We start from the raw sequence: 17,154 nt of genomic DNA on the forward strand, positions 1-17,154 counted from the left end.
CCAAATATAAGAGCTGATACTATAAAGCTATTAAAAGAAAACAGAAAAAAGCTTCATGACATTGGATTTAGCAGTTATTTCTTAGATATGAGACCAAGGGCACAGGGAACAAATGAAACGACAAATTGTACTTCATAAAATAAAAACTTTTAAGCATCAAAGGACACTATCAAAAGAGTAAGAAGGCAACCTACAGAATGGGACAAAATATTTGCAAATCACATATCTGATAAGGTATTGATATCGACAATATATAAAGAACTTGTTAAACTCAACAACAAAAGAACAAAATATCTGATTAAAAAAAGGCAAAGAACTTGAACACACATTTCTCCAAAGATCTACAACTGACCAACAGGCACATGATAGATATTCAATGTCACTAATTAATGGAAATACAAACCAAAGCCACAATGAGATGATAACTCACACCAAGCAGGCACTGCAGCAGGCAGGCCTAAGACCCAAATCTCAGCACTACCACTCATCAGCTGGACAGTATGGGCAGTATGGGGCAGGTGATGTGTAACCTCTCCATGTGGCAACCTCTTTACCTGTAACACAACGGGTAAGGCAGCATCTTCCTCCAGAACTGAGGTGGGTTAATAGACAGTGGGAAGTGTGGTTGACCCAGCTAGTCCACAGGAAGAGTGTGGCACTGCTGTTCATCTCACCGTGGGCTTCCCTGCTCTGCCTGGCAGCTGGCTTCATCTCCTCTGTACCACCCAGGCTCTGTTCAACACCTGGCGGTGCCCCAAATACATCCAGAATACATCTCTTACTCAGAGAAATCAGAAATTAGCCCACAACCCTTCCTGGGGTAAATAGCCACATACTACTTTTAAGACAGCCTTCCAGAAGTCCAATCCCACAGCATGGACCCCAAAACCAGGGCGGTCCAAGGCCTCAATGTACTCTCAGCACCCTGTGACCCACCCAGGACAAGGAAGACCCCGGAGCACGGTGAAGAGCTGCCCACCTTAATGATGACACGCTGGTCTGACTGGTCCTCCAGGATGCTGTCCGTGGGATAGGACTCTATCTGCTGTCTGATGGCAGAGGCGATGGCTGGGACAAATGTCAGTGGGTTCAAATCCAGGTCATCACAGAGGATTTCTGAAAACATCTCAGGGGTCATCAGCTTCTCTGAAATCAGGAGAAAGGGCACGAATTGCCAACTGATCACAGGACCTAACTTCACCATGTTTGGCCCTAGCCGCCCCATCCCCTTCCTCCTCTGCTAGACATCCCCAACAAAGAATGATAACTCAGGGTGACCCTCCCAGACATGAGGTTGGGGGAGGAATCATAGGACGAGCATCACCCCCTTCTGGCCCTCATTCCACACACACAATCCTTTGATACCTTGATCTGGGACTTCTAGACTCCAGAACTGAGAGGAAATAAACTGTTGTTTAACCCACCCAGTCTGGTACTTTGATATGGAAGCCCGAGCAAAACAGCACAGTCTCCTTCCAGGTAAGTCACTTTGAGGTCAGTGTCCCACTGGCACACAATCATTCACCAACTTCCTCCCCAATAGAGAAATCCCTGAGATAGTAGGCTGCTTGTGGCTTTTTATGGACCTTCCCTCAGTTTCTGACTCTCTGGGCAGCACACACACATAACAAGGTGACAAATATGCAGATGTAAATGGACCCTGGATCCTGGAAGTATAGCCATACCAGGAATGAACTTGCAGGGGCCATCTGCAACTGGTCAGATTACAGCAAGGTCCCATGTGGTCAAATGTTTTCTCTCTGTTCTGCCCTGTTGTTGTAACCCAAATTTAATGGCCACGCACCACTTCTGGGATGAGCCACAGACAAGAAGAAAGTCAAGGATGAAGAAAGTCAAGGATGAATCCCCTTATTGGTACATGGCATGATTACATCATCAAGAACCAGGTCTGCTCAACAATTTACCCCACCATTTCCTCACTAGCCCAGAAAGGCTAGAGACCAGCCATCCTAACAGTACCATCAGGACACACACTCAGCCAGTCTATGATCAGTAACTCATATAGCAAGCAAGCATAGTTAATTTCAGAGATTGCCGCATGGAGCTAAAGTGCCCTATGTGAAGCACCCTACGAGTACAATGTGCAGAACGTTATTAAACTTTTTAGTGTGAGGTAATTATAGATTAATATGCAGTCTTGATTACTGTTGCTATATATTAAGACTTGAGACTGGGGAAACGGATTCTCCTACTTTATTCTTTTTTTTTTCAAAATTGCTTTAGTTATTCTAGTTCCTTTGCCTTTCCATATAAATTTTAGACAATTTTGTCTATATGTACAAAAAGTTTTGCTGAAATTCTCACAGGAATTGCATTCAACTTGTGTATCAATTTAGGGGAACTAACATCTTGAGTATTCTAATCCATAAAAATGGTACGCCTTTCCATTTATTTAGATCTTTTTAATTAATTTTATTGGTGTTTTGTAGTTTTTGGCATACAAGTCCTATACATGTCTATTAGATTTACACCAAAGTATTGCTTTTCTTTTTTTAAAGATTTATTTATTTTTAGAGACAGAGAATTCACATGTGCATGGGGTGGGGGGCAGGGGCAGAGGGAGAGAGAATCCCAAGCAGACTCTGCACTAAACATGGAGCCCAATGCCACGACCCTGAGATCATGACCCGAGCCAAAACCAAGAATTGGTTGCTCAACCAAATGCACTGCCCAGGTGCCCCCAAATTATCCCTTTTCTTATTGAGTGAATATAAATGGTAATGTTTTTTTTTTTTTTAAAGATTTTATTTGACAGAGAGAGACACAACAAGAGAGGGAACACAAGCAGGGGGAGTGGGAGAGGGAGAAGCAGGCTTCCCGCGGAGCAGGGAGCCCGATGCGGGGCTCGATCCCAGGACCCTGGGATCATGACCTGAGCCGAAGGCAGACGCTTAATGACTGAGCCACCCAGGTGCCCCAAATGGTAATGTATTTTTGAGTGTCCATGTGTTCACCAATAGTACATAGAAATACAATTGATCTTTTAAAAAATATTTTATTTATTTGACAGAGAGAGACACAGCGAGAGAGGGAACACAAGCAGGGGGAGTGGGAGAGGGAGAAGCAGGCTCCCCTTCAAGCAGGGAGCCCAATGCAGGGCTTGATCCCAGGACCGTGAATTAGTTAGAAATGTGTTACTTAGCTAACAAGCATTTGCATCCATTCTGGTTGAAGAACACATAATTTAAAATTTCAATTCTTTTAAATTTGTTGATGTTTGTTTTATGACCCATGACATGGTTTGTATGGTTTATAAGGCAGCCGCTTAATAATTGAACCACCCAGGCGCCCCAATACAATTGATTTTTGCATGTTTATCTTGTATCCTATGATGAACTCAATCATTAGTGTTAGCAGGATTTTTTGTAGATCTCTTGGAATTTTTTTTTTTTTAAGACTTTATTTATTTGACAGAGAGAGCACAAGCCAGAGGGAGAGAGAGGGAGAAGCAGGCTCCCTGCTGAGCAAGGAGCCCGATGTAGGACTCGATCCCAGGACCCTGGGATCATGACCCGGGCCGAAGGCAGCCGCTTAACCGACTAAGCCACCCAGGCGTCCCTCTCTTGGGATTTTCTATGTAGGCAATCATGTCATCTACAAATAGGGACAGTTTACTTATTTATTTTTTAAGATTTATTTTAGAGAGCGAGAGAGTGTGTGAGCAGAGGGAGGGGCAGAGTTAGAGAATCCTGAAGCAAAATCCCCAGTGAGTGCAGAGCCCAACATGGGGCTCAATCCCAGGACCCCAAGATCATGACCCAAGCCAAAATCAAGAGTCGGCCACCCAACTGACTGAGCCACCCAGGCGCCCCCAAACAAGGACAGTTGAATTTCTTTCTTTCTGATCTGTATGTTTTTTATTTAATTTTCTTGCCTGACTGCACTGGCTAGGAACAAGAGTGATGAGAGCAAACATCTTTGCTTTGTCCCTGATCACAGGCAGAAAGCGTCCAGTCTCTTACCATTAAATATGTTAGCTATAGGATATTTAGTAGATACTCTTTATTAAATTGAAGTAGTTTCCCACTATTCCCATTTTTCTTAAAGTTTTTAATCAAGAATGAGTATTTTGTTAGTTTTTCTGCATCAAATTGATATCATCTGGTTTTTCTTCTTTAGTCTGTTAATATGGTGGATTATGTTGATCAATTTTCAAATATTTAACTAGATTTGCATCCCTGGAGTAATGAACCCTACTTGAGTCATGGTGTGTAATTCTTTTTATATATTGCTGAATTCTGTTTGCTAATGCTTTGTTAAGGATTTATGTGTCCTGGTGCCTGGGTGGCTCAGTTGGTTAAGTGTGTGACTCTTGATCTTAGCTCAGTTCCTGATCTTGGGGTTGTGAGCTCAAGCCCTGCGTTGGGCTCCACACTGAGCATGAAACCTACTTAAAAAAAGGGGGGGGGGGAATTTATGTCTATAATCATCAAGGATACTGGCCTATAGTTTACTTTTTCTGTACCGTCTTTAGTTTTGATATCAAGGTAATACAAGCCTTATAAAATGCACTGGGGAAAAAAAAATTAAAATTCATTGGGAAGTGTTCCCACTTCTATTTTCTGGAAAAGACTTCAGAGAATTGATGTTAATTCTTCTTTAAATGTTTGGTAAAATTCTCCAGAGCCACCATCTGTGCCTGGAAATCTCCTTTTGGGGTGGTTTTTAAATTATGAATCATATTTCTTAATAGTGATAGGGCAACTCAAATTATCTATTTGATACTGAGTGAACTGTGGTAGCATATGTTTTACAAGAAATTGCTCCATTTTGTCTAAATTGTCAAATTTATGTGTGTAGAGCTTTTGTGGTACTCCCTTTTGATATCCACAGGGTCTGTAGTGATAGCCCATTTCATTCCTGAATTTGATAATTTTTGTTTTCATCTTTTGTTGTCAGTCCTGCTAGGTCAGCTTTACTGAGCTTTTCAAATTATCAGCTGTATTTCATTAAATTTCTCCACTGTTTTTCTGTTTTTAATTTCACTGATTTCTGCTCTCTTATGCTCTGCCTTCTGCTCACTTTGGTTTCATTTTGCTTTTCTTTTTCTCAATTCTTAAAGTGGGAGCTTATAGATTTCAAACTTTTCTACTGTAAACACTGATGCTACAAATTACCCTGTCAGTACTACTTGAGCTATATCCTACAAATTTTGGTATGTGATATTTTCATTCAGGTCGATGTATATACATTTATTTCCCTTTAGATTTCCTCTTTGAACCATGAATTAGTTAGAAATGCGTTATTTAGCTAACAAGCATTTGCGTCCATTCTGGTTGAAGAACACATAATTTAAAATTTCAATTCTTTTAAATTTGTTGACATTTGTTTTATGACCCATGACATGGTTTGTATGGTATATGTCCCACATGAAGTTAAAGAGAATATGTATTTTGCTGTGACAGACAGAGTGTTCTATAAATGCCAGATACTGTTGGTTGATGGTGTTGTTGGGTTTATATCATCTTGCTCATTTTCTGTCTAGTTATTCTCAGTTGTTGAGATAGAGAGATGTCAAAGTCTCCAATATAATTGTGGATTTGTCTGTTTCTCCTTTCAGTTCTATCAGTTTTTGGTTCACATCTTTCCCAGCTCTGCTGTTTGGTGCATACATACTTAGGATTGCTATGTCTTTTTGGTAGACTGACCCTTTTATCATTGAAGTAGTCCCCCCAACCCTTATCTGTGGCTTTGCTTTTCACAGCCTGTTATCTGTAGCCAACTTTGGTCTGGAAGCAGATGATCCTCCTTCTGATGTATCATCAGAAGATCACAGTAGGCTAATCCTACACCTCAATTCATCTCATCACGTAGGCATTTTATCATCTCCTATCGTCACAAAAACAAGGGTGAATACAGTACACTAAGATATTTTCAGAGAGACCACGTTCATACAACTTTTATTACAGTATTAATTGTCCTGTTATTGTTAATCTCTTACTGTACCTAGTTTATAAGCTAAACTTTACCATAAGTAGGAATGCTTAAAAAAAAAAACATAATATATATAGGATTTGGCATTACCTGCAGTTTCATGCATCCACTGGGGGCCTTGGAACATATTCCCTGTGGACAAGGGGGTACTACTGTATTTAATCTCTCTACCTGTGGTAATTTGCTTTGCTCTTAAGTCTGCTTTACTAATACTAATGCTACTGTTTCTGCTTTCTTCTGATCAATGCCTGCATAATGTATCTTTTCCTATGACTTTACATCCAACCTACCTAATCATTATATTTGAAGTAAGTTTCTTATAGATAATATATCATTGGGTCATTTAAAAAATGCACTCTGCCAGGGGTGCCTGGCAGGCTCAGTTCTTGGAGCATGCGACTTGATCTCAGGGTTGTGAGGTCGAGCCCCATGTTGGGTGTAGGGGTTACTTTAAAAAACGAAGTGTTAAAAACCATGCACTCTGGGGGTGCCTGGGTGGCTCAGTCATTAAGCATCTGCCTTCAGCTTGGGTCATGGTCCCAGGGTCTTGGGGTCGAGCCCCACACTGGGCTCCCTGCTCAGTGGGAAGCCTGCTTCTCTCCCTCTCCCACTCTGCCTGCTTGTGATCCCTCTTTCACTGTCTCTCTCTGTCAAATAAACAAATAAAATCCTAAAAAAAAAAAAATGCACTCTGAGAATCTCTGCTTTTTTTAACTGGTAATTACTGACCTATTAAGTCCTACATCTGCCACTTTGTTTTTGTTTTTCCTGTTTTCGTTTTTTACCTTCCTGTGGGTTACTTGAACACTTTTTAGGACTCCATTTCAATTTATCTACAGTATTTCTGAATATATCTCTTTGTGTAGAATTTTTAAGTGTCCTTCTCTATATAACATCATATACACATAACTTACCAGTCTACTGGTTTCTTCATTTTTACCAATTCAAGTGAAGTACAGAAACCGTACCTCTCATCATGTCCCTTTACATTTCCTCATTTATAATGTAAGTATCTTAAACTATTTCCTCTACAGGGCACCTGAGTGGCTCAGTTGGTTAAGCGACTGCCTTCAGCTCAGGTCATGATCCTGGAGTCCCGGGATCGAGTCCCACATCGGGCTCCCTGCTCAGCAGAGAGTCTGCTTCTCCCTCGGACCCTCCCCCCCCTCATGCTCTCTATCTCATTCTCTCTAATAAATAAATAAAATCTTAAAAAAAAATTAAAAAAAATTTCCTCTACATACATTTAGAACCAATCAGACAGCATTACCACGTTTGCTTCAACTACTAAAAGTAATTTAGAAATCTCAAGAGGTGAAAGTAAGATTATATTTACCCGTATGTTTGCTTATCGTATTCTTTCTTCCTTCCTGATGTTCCAGTTTCTTTTATCATCTCCCTTTCTTTTTTTTAAAAGATTTTATTTATTTGAGAGGGAGCGAGTGAGAGCACGAGCAGGGAGAGGGGCAGAGGGAGAAGCAGACTCCCCACTGAACAGGGAGCCTGATGCAGGGCTCGATCCCAGGACTCTGGGATCATGACCTGAGCCGAAGGCAAACACATAACTGAATGAGCCACCCAGGCACCCTATCATCTCCCTTTTTTTAGGTTAGGTCTAAAGACGATAGTATTCCTTCATTTGAGGATTTCCACTTCATTCCTGAAGGGTATTTTTACTGGGTGTAAGATTCAAGATTGGCAGTCTTGAAAAACCATGTGCCATTTCCTCCAGCCTCTGTGGTTTTGGATGAGAAATCTGCTGTCATCCCAGGTCTTTCCCTCTAAGTCAGGTGTTCTTTTTCTTGGCTCTCAAGATCTTTGTTTAGTTTTCAGAAGTTCAACTATGACGAATCTTGGCATGGATTTCCTTGGGTTTATATTGCTGGGATCCACTCAGCTTCCTGAATCTGTCATTTGGGGACTTTAGGCATCCAAAGTGAACACATGGACACAAATCTCTAGAACCTGCTTCCTGTAGCCATGCCTTACAGAGTTAACCTGCAGGGCCCGGGTCACCCCTGGCCTGGGTGCAGGAGCAGATTCCACACCTTCTCCTGAGGCAGCTCAGGGCCCTGCCTTGGGATCCCCTCAACCCCTGGTGGGGCCATACTGACATCCATGTGTTCTTGTTCAGCAGCTCATCCTTTCTGGAGGATTTCAACATACCCCAAGGAGGCTGCTATTGAGACAGATAATGTCATACTTCACCAGCAACTCACAGATAAGCTCTCTTTCATGTCCTTCTAAGAGAAGATAACCTTGAACTCGTTGTTAACAGATATCTTCCCAAAGTTTGTTGGAGACAAATCCTGGTTATGAAGAATGTCTTGGTTCTGAAGGACATGTAGTTCATTCATGCCGCTCAATATTTTTAGTCCCTTTGTGATAAAATGTCTCACACCCACCTTTATGGTTACTTGAAATTTCAAAGTAAATTAGATACGACCACGAAAAACACCAGCGATTTTGAACATGCAATTTTAACTCTCATGGCAGGGGCACAGCTTCCTAACCACCAGTTAAGAATTACAGCTCTTAGATATGCTAAATACCACTGTGGGCTGAGGAAGAGTTCACAGAACAAAATTATTTTGGTTCTCCAAGGGTTTGTACCAAATTATACTTCATGGGGGATATGGTATGCTACCGGAGGACTCCTTTGAGGAACAGCCTGGAGAAACTCATGGCAGGGTTCCCAGAAAGATATAGGTCTTCACTGAATTATACTGTGTCCTCCTCCTGAGGGCCAGAGGGAGAGGTTCTCCTGGATTCAAGTACTGTGTATGATTTTGTCACTTCTGAGCCATGAGTGGCTGCTCATCTTGACCACACTGGGAACTGCAGAACCGATCATCCTGTCGCTCTCTGCCTGGTTCTAAAGGTCCGAGCGTCATGCCCTGCCCTCACAACGTACACCTACTCAACTGTGAATATGGCCCAGAGCACTGGCTTCATTTGCTATCTTCTCGTTTCATTTTCCGCTTCATCCGATTTTTCCTCACAACATCTTTTGCATTTGCTTTGTTCTTTCCTACCAAGCATTCTCACGTAAGATGCCTTATCCCTTCTGGACTAGGGTGGGAGTATAAATAGTCTGAGCTTTCTACATGTTCCTCAAAAGAAAAGTAACATGCTAATACATGTAGGGAGTCAACTGGAACAGCTAAGTTCCTATGCCATGGCCTACGGCCAGGTTCTACGCTAAATGTTGTAATAAAAGCAGTGATAAAAAACATGCTCCCTGACCTTAAGGGATTGAAATGGGGGGAGAGAAAGATGAATTAATAATTAACTCTAACAAACGCCAGCTGAGATCAGCAGAGAACGGTGTAACAGAAATGTGCGGCACAGGCCACCGCCTGGCGCTCATCAGCTGTCCTGTGCCCATGTTGGAGTATCACCAATGCACCACGCCTGCCCTGTCTACACTCATCACAAAGTCCTGGAACCCCTCACCACATCTCCCCTTGGCCACATCCTCTCTCACCAGCTAACCTGTGGGCCCTGGAGGACAGGCACCCGGCTCTCAGGCCTTGTTCCCAGAGCTGGGCAGAGGCCCCTGGACTCAGGCCTGGCACATCAAGTGCCAGGACATGACCAAAGGAAGCAGGCTAATGCCTCCAGAAAGTTCCAGGCAACCACGTATCAAGAACTACACATGTTCCTCCCTGAGGAAATCCCCTCTGGGAGAAAAAAGTTGTTAGCGATTATGTTCTCTGCCCTGGAAACGTCTAATAGCAGAAGGAGTTCTAGCAAACAGAGGCACTACAACTCATCAGAAAATTGTGCGCCAATTATGAAGCCCAGAGAAACCAGGAAGATACTTCTAAGCGAAGAAAAATAAAACTATACTTGCACTATAACTACAACTCTGTTAAATATGTTTGCACGTGCAAGTGACGGGCAGGGAAACTACTAGTAGGAACGGTGAGATTCCGGGGATTCTCAACTTTTCTTCATTTAAAAATGATACTCACTGGGGCTTTTTCATTGTTGTTGTTTGGTTTTGGTCTGAATATAAATAATGTGCTTGTTGCAGAAAGTCTGAAAGATTCAGGAAAACAATAAAGAAAAAATAAACACAGGTGCAATCCTCTTTCCTGAATGGGATACGGACGAAACGCTCTGGAGAACATCTCCTATGCTTTCGCTTGCTCATTTGCACAGAGTCATGCTCAGATTTGGGGAGAGAGGCAAGAGCAGGCACCTGACCCAGGACTTATAGAGCGAGGATGGGAAGAGGAAGAACAGACAGAGTGAGGGCAGACCTCGAGGGGCTGAGAGAGGTAAGAGCACATACACACAGCACCGTGAAAGACCAGAGGGGTGCACAGGGCTGATGGGAGATGCGTGGAGGGCCATGCCCCCAAACTGGTCTAAGCAGCATCAAGGTCATCATCGAGCTCTGTGGACAGACAGCCTGCATCGTGACTGGCCCCTGACCCACCCAAGCTCACTGGGAGAGGAAGGAACCTGAGGCTCATGTGCCCAACCCACAGGAAATGGGGGCAGAAGCAGGATTTGAACCCAGAGTCCACACCCTCCCCATCTACGCCATGAGGCTCTGAATGTCGCGTTCAGAGTCCAGGATCCCAACGAGCAGCAGGCAACAAAAAGGACTGTTCGCACCGTAGCCGGCCCTGGGCTGCGCGCAGCCCAACCGCCCACATACCATTCATGTTCCAAGTAAAGGCATCTCGAAGCTTCTGCCCGTCGATCTCCATGTCCAGCCGGATGGGGACCAGCACCTCAGGCTGGGATGCGTTCTCATGGATCACAGCTGGGTCGTGGTCATCAAAGCTGGAAGTGAAGTGGCAGCAAAGTCAGCAGGGGGTGCTGTGGGTCTCCACGCTCAGGGCCTCCCTCTCTGCACTGCTGGTCACTGCAAGTCTGGCGAGAGGGGAAAAGCCCACTTCTTATGGCGACTTGTCAACTAAGGGCTGAGCCAGCAGAGACGAGCCAGCAGGGGTCCTGCAGCCACAGGGGCAGAGCTCCACACTTCAAGGGCACACAGGGAAGGGAGAGGGAGTTGCAGCCTTGGGCAGTGAGAGATGACCTTGACGCATCCCAAAGGAAAGGAGATTTAAGTCCCAAAGCAGGCCGAACTTTCACAGAAAACTGCAGGAAAGGAAGGGTATTTCCAGAAGAGGAAATACTTGAGCAAAAGCCAAGGGGCAAGAGCGGTGAGGAGCTGTTGAGGGATCGAGAGCAAGAGCACCGAAGGCAGGGTGCACTTTGGCGGGGGGAGGAGAGCAGCGTGGAGGACGCAGAGATGCTACAGGGTGTCCAGGTACCCATGCTTCTCCACCTCAGGCTACAGAATCCAGCTTCTACCCTGAGGGAGCCCCAGGAGAACCCAGAGCAAGGCAGTTCTGTGGTCATATCTGTATTGTAGGCAGACAAAGAGGGAACAGGTTGGACTGGTGAGGCAGATGGGGGAATGCCGGCCGGTAAGGGGACCCTAAGGGTGTCTGTGGAATACAGAGGGCTGAGACCTGCTCTCAGGAGGGGCACAGATGACAGACAAACCAATGAGGAAAACACACTGCATGCCAGACACCAATGCTCTGGGAAGCATGGACAGGGAAAGGGACAGGAGTGGCCATTCTAAAGAGGGGGAAGCAGCTCTGGGAAAGGGACATTCAAATACTGATGGGAAGGAAGAGGGAGAAGGGGTTCAGCCATGTGGACGGTGGCAAGGAGTGAGTTCTTGGCAGAGGGAACTCCAAGGGCAGAAGCTTCTGGGTGGCTCTGAAAGCAGCGTGGAGGCTCATGGGCCTGAGGGTGAGTGAGGGCGGCAAGAGAAGAAGCCAGAGAGCGGTGGCCGCTGTGAGGACTCCCTGGTGGACACGTGACAGGGTATCTGGAAGACCTGCGACAGGAGTGGTACCATCTGCCCTGGGCAAGGGAGCCCACACCTGAGTGGGGGCTGGCCAAGGGCGGTCCAATTCCAGACACTTGGCACGCTGAGAAGGGAATCTGCTGAGACTAGCTCTGTGGCATGAGAAGGAGGAAGTTCTGGGATTTCAGGCTGAGCGCAGGAAGGATGGGATTACTGTGTCCTGAGTTGGACAAGTCTGCAAGCAGTGTGTGACGGACACCCGAGGACAGCATGTAGGGGTGAGGCTGGGCTGCAGAGGTGAAAGTGGAAACTTGAAAAAATGCCTCCCAAAAGATATCCAGTGCTAATCCCTAAAACCTGTGACCATTATATGGCAAAAAGCGGGAGAGGGGACTTTGCAAATGTAATTAAGGATCTTAAGAGGAGAAGATTCTGCAAGTAACCCTGAATCACATCACAAGTGTCGTTTTAAAAGAAGACAGGGCCATTTCACATACACAGAGGAGGAGGCCCTGTGATCCACTGAGACACAAACTGGTGATGCAGCCACAAGCCCAGGAATGCTGGAAGCGACCAGAGGCCAGAAGAGGCAGGAACAGCTTCCCCCCGAGAGCCTCCAGAGGGAGTGGGGTCCAGCCAACACCCTGATTTTGCTGCACTGAAACTCCTGCCCCCAGAACCGTAGAAATAGATTTGTGTTGTTTTAAGCCACCCAGCTTGCAGTGATGTGCTCCAGAGGCCACATGGAACTAACAGTAGGGATCTCAGTGGGATGGCGTCTCAAACCACAAGATCCAAGGGCTGCACCTTCAGGAGCACCACTGGAGGCGCTGGGGACACAGGAGAGAGCGGCGAGAATAAAGCAGGCAGGGCCCAGGGCTGGAGTGAGCCGGAGACTGGCTGTTCCAGAAGCCGAGGGGACAGTTTCAAGAAGGCAGCATAGTGTTTTAGGGAACACAAGGTCAAGGCAGAGGGAAGAGGCTAAAACTGAGGTGGAATCCGGGGGGGGTGAGGCATACTCACCACAGAGGGAAGGTTCTCTTCTTGTCCCGGCCCATGCGGTTCCTGTTGATGGTCGTGGAGCAGGGCACAGCGTCCAGATGGTGGGAGCTGTTGGGCAGGGTGGGCACCCACTGGCTGTTCCTCTTGGCTTTCTGTTCCCTGGGGAGACACGAGAAATGCCCCTGCTCAGTCCAGGAGCCCACTACTGGCGATCAGCCTCCAAGTCATGGTCAGTTGACACCCACTGCACCCCTGCCAGGCTCCAGGACCCTGTGGGGACCCCTAAGCACCCCAGATTCTGCATGTATCTACTCCTGAGGCTCCCACTGGCACCCATTCAGAGGCACCCGTGCTAGGGGAAGGGTGCAGAGCGGCCCCAGACACAGCAGAACAGCGCCCAGCCCAGCACACGAGTCGCAGTATAACACGGTATGTGCTAGGCATGACTCCATGGAAGCATTATCCCCTCTGCAGGGAATGCACATGAGGAGGAGGCTTCCCAGGGAAGCAGACCCTGGAGTGGGGCCTTATGCACTGAATTGGGGCTCACTGGGAGTGGGGGGTAGGGCATTTCCGGAAGTGCACAGGTGGCAGCAGAGAGGAGGCTTGGATAAGTTGTGGGCTTGGCTGGGGCTGGAGAGGCGGGACAAGGAGAGGGTCCCGATCCTAGGGCTGGCATGCTCCGTGAGAAATGACTGCACTCGGCAGGCGACTAGGAGTCCCCGAGGAGTTTGAAGAGGGAGAGACAAGATCAGACTAATCTTTTAGGTACACAGGCCAGCTTGAGATGGACAAGGCAATGCTTCTGGCTTCCAGGTTTCCAGACCAGGAGGGCTGAGGAGAAGCTGTGTTAGTGAAAACTTTCTATAAAGTGAGGCTCAAAGCAAATAGCATACCATAAAAGGGCTCACTCTTCTCTGCAACTTATAGGTTCCTCTTACTACCAGGAAAATACCAAAAGGCTATTTTAAACCAAGGCTCCAGGGCTGGGTTGGTTTAAAAGACAAGTGCTCGGGTTCCCACTATGCCCTGTGTATCACTTTATCATCCTCAGGGCCACCTTCCCTAGTGAGTCTGAGCAACGTGAGGGCAGCGCTGACTGTGTGTCATTTGCTTTTATATCCCAACACCCACACCACATCTCCTTCAATAACTGTGGGCTACCGTTCAGAGAACATGACAGCAACTGCGCGATTTACCTCCCATCCATGTCCCCACAGGAGGGGTGGGGAAACGCGGCTGGCAGCCCTTCTTTCTATGGGGTGGTGGAAGGCAGAAGCAGTGGCCATGACCTGCCAGGCCCCAGGCCCTTTGACTCTTTCCTCTTCTAAAGCTGGGGCCACCTGCGTCTCCAATGCTACAGTTCCAGAGTGCCCCTTTTCTGAGGGTGGGGCAGGGAGAGATATACAGTACCAAACTCGGCTGGAACTCTGTCAAGTCCCCCATACCCACATCTTACTCTCATCTGATGACCGGCCTTAACACATACCAGAGGCCTGGGAGAAGGAGGAACGTGGAACTAATTTGGGCAGGGCTTACAGGACAGCAAGGCTGGGGTCCCCTACCACAGTCCAGCTGGGTCAGTGGTTTCGAATCTTGGCTACACAGACTCACGTTAAGAGTGCAAAATTTCTGGTAGGAAATCTCCGAGCCTGAGGAAGGCCCAGGAATACAAGTTCTTTACAACTTCCCTGGGCAATGCTGGTGCAGCAGGGCCTGTATTTGGGAACCTCAGGTCGAGACCACCACCTCTTTCCCGAGCCTCCTAGAGCTGGCATTAAGGTTCCCCCTCTGCCCGAAAAATCCTGCCTTATCTCAGCAGAGATCTCGCTCATTCCCAGGCCTGGGCAGCTGTGCCACGCCCCTGTCAGGTAGCTGTCTCAAGGAGCGTGCAAATCTTGTCCCAGACACGGCGAGGAAGCCAGACACTAAATCTGAGAATCTGGCGGGATTCAAACTTTCTTCTGCTACACGTAGGTCTGCCCAAGAGGGGATATCCAGCCTCTGCCCTACCTTTCCAGTGACGAGGGGGCATGCCAGTCCTCCTGTGGAGCTGACTGGGCAGTGGGAAGGCACTTCCTGAGCACAGGGCCCAAGGAAAGCAGCTTCACTCAACCTCTACTCCCAACCCTCCCGGCAGTTTATTTATTTTTTAAAGTAGGCCATGTCCAGTATGGAGTCCAATGCAGGGCTGGAACTCCCGACCCTGAGATCTAGCCCTGAGCTGAGACCAAGAGTCGGCCACTTAACCAACGAAGCTACTCAGGTGCCCGCCTCTCAGTAGTTTTGGGCTCTGGGGTAACTACAGTACTCTATTCCCTCAGCTGTTGCTCATATGAAGTGTTTGTATGAAGTATGAAGTCTCATCAAGAAGTGTTTACTGCCCCATAAAAGGTTCCTGGCTGACATGTGCAGACTTGAAAGCCCCAGCCATATGTACATGATTTCCTTCTGCCACTTCCCTAGGAAAGTCTAGCCATCCTTATGTTCTTACCACATCCCTTGGGGAAAGAGGAATCTGCAGAGCACACATCTCTAACACTGGCCAAGTGGGATGTGTGTCACCTTTAGGTGAGGGTGGGGGGAGGATTATAAAAACGACCCAAGAGTAAAGTTGAAAGAAAATCTAGAAAGAAATGATTTTTCCATAACCACATCACTCAAAACAATAACCCTCCTTCCCCCCTCTTCAGTGTCCCCAGGGTTTTGCGCATCTAAATGCATGTGTTCTTGAGAGCTGAGAGGGTAACGGAGGTATCCTGCACAGCTCACTCACACGAACCATGTTTCTGGTTGCCACAAAGTCTACTTAACAGTTACCTTATCCCAGTCTATCTGGTTCAAGGATATAGTCTCTCCTGGTCTACAGCCTAGTCTGTCACACCCTAGTCTACTCAGCTGGCTGCACGTTCTCTCACTCAAGCCTCTCCCTAAGGCTGGATGCTCAAGTGGCTCCATACTGTCTGTCATTACTCATGATGCTATCGAGTGCCTCTCAATGCATATAATGATTTCTGCTGGTGGTGGTGGCCTTCTAAATTATTTGTCTGAGACACATTCCCAGGAGTGACATTAATGGGCTAGAGAACAAAAACAGGTTGGTGTCATCACCATGGCCTTGTACAAGGCCTCTGCAGGGTGCCTGAGTGTGCCAGCTCTATCCTACCTTCTCCAATTCTTTATGTCGCTAGTCATTTATTTTGTTTTACTTTGAATTCTTAACATTACACAAGGACAAACATCGTCTCCTCTATTTGTTTACTCTGTGTGCTTCCAGGGGGGCCCACTCTTTACCTATTTAGCTACCGGGGTATCTAGGTTTCTCTTATAAACGTGAATGAGTAAAAGCCAAATAAAACTACCTATGAAAATGAAAAGATAAAAAAATTTAAAAATAGGGCGCCTGGGTGGCTCAGTCGTTAAGCGTCTGCCTTCGGCTCAGGTCATGATCCCAGGGTCCTGGGATCGAGTCCCACATCGGGCTCCCTGCTCAGCGGGAAGCCTGCTTCTCCCTCTCCCACTCCCCCTGCTTGTGTTCCTGCTCTCACTGTCTCTCTCTGTCAAATAAATAAATAAAATCTTTAAAAAAAAATTAAAAATAAATCTGAATGAACAGACTCTATAATGTAACCACCGTCCAATTACTTACCTAATTATTACTGTAAATACTCTTTCAAAGGTTCTAGGCTTCTATATTAAAATCTATCATTCACAGGCACCTGGGTGGCTCAGTCAGTTGAGCATCCAACTCTTGGTTTCCGCTCGGGTCATGATCTTGGGGTCATGGGGTCAAGCCCCCTGCGCTCAGCACGGAATCTGCTTGAGAATCTCTCCCTCCCTCTCCCCCCTCCCACAAGGCTTACACATGCGTACTCTGTCTAAAATAAAAGAATAAATAAATTTTAAAATCTATTGTTCGTTTCTTTTGTGAATTTATCTGGGCCACTCATTTTTCAAACAGATTAGTCCCACTTTCAAAGCATTCCTAATGACTTTCCAGAACTCAAGACTTGGCTTATGTTTCTTAGAAATTCCAAAGATACAGAAGAAACTTGGAAACCTGGCTAAGACAATTTGTAAACATAGCGGGTGAAGTGTTTAAAAGTATTTTGGTTCAGGGGTGCTTGGGTGGAGCAGTCAGTAGAGCTTCTGACTCTTGGTTTCGGCTCAGGTCGTGATCTCAGGTCCTGAGATCGAGCCCGGCACCCAGCTCCGAGCTCAGCAGGGAGTCTGCTTAAAAAAAGACTCTCTCTCCTTCTCCCTCCGCCCCATCCCACGCCCTGGATGTGCACGCACACACTTGTGCATGCACTCTCTCTCTCTCTCTCTCAAATAAATATACCTTTGAAAGTATT

General features: G+C 46.4%; 1 protein-coding gene across 2 annotated transcripts in view; it reads right to left on the bottom strand.

Annotated features, from left to right (window-relative positions):
• Window positions 1-17,154, bottom strand: part of SMARCB1 (SWI/SNF related, matrix associated, actin dependent regulator of chromatin, subfamily b, member 1) — a 36,785-nt gene that overhangs the window by 13,620 nt on the left and 6,011 nt on the right. For both annotated transcript variants that reach the window (XM_027577247.2, XM_027577246.2), the window contains exons 4-6: window positions 12,821-12,958; window positions 10,628-10,755; window positions 980-1,146 (exon numbers count right to left, since the gene is read on the bottom strand). In XM_027577247.2, coding sequence (XP_027433048.1) covers window positions 980-1,146; window positions 10,628-10,755; window positions 12,821-12,958 — 433 coding nt within the window. The remainder of the gene's footprint in view (window positions 1-979; window positions 1,147-10,627; window positions 10,756-12,820; window positions 12,959-17,154) is intronic.

The sequence above is a fragment of the Zalophus californianus genome, chromosome 14, assembly GCF_009762305.2.
Source record: "Zalophus californianus isolate mZalCal1 chromosome 14, mZalCal1.pri.v2, whole genome shotgun sequence".
Lineage (NCBI taxonomy): Eukaryota > Metazoa > Chordata > Mammalia > Carnivora > Otariidae > Zalophus > Zalophus californianus.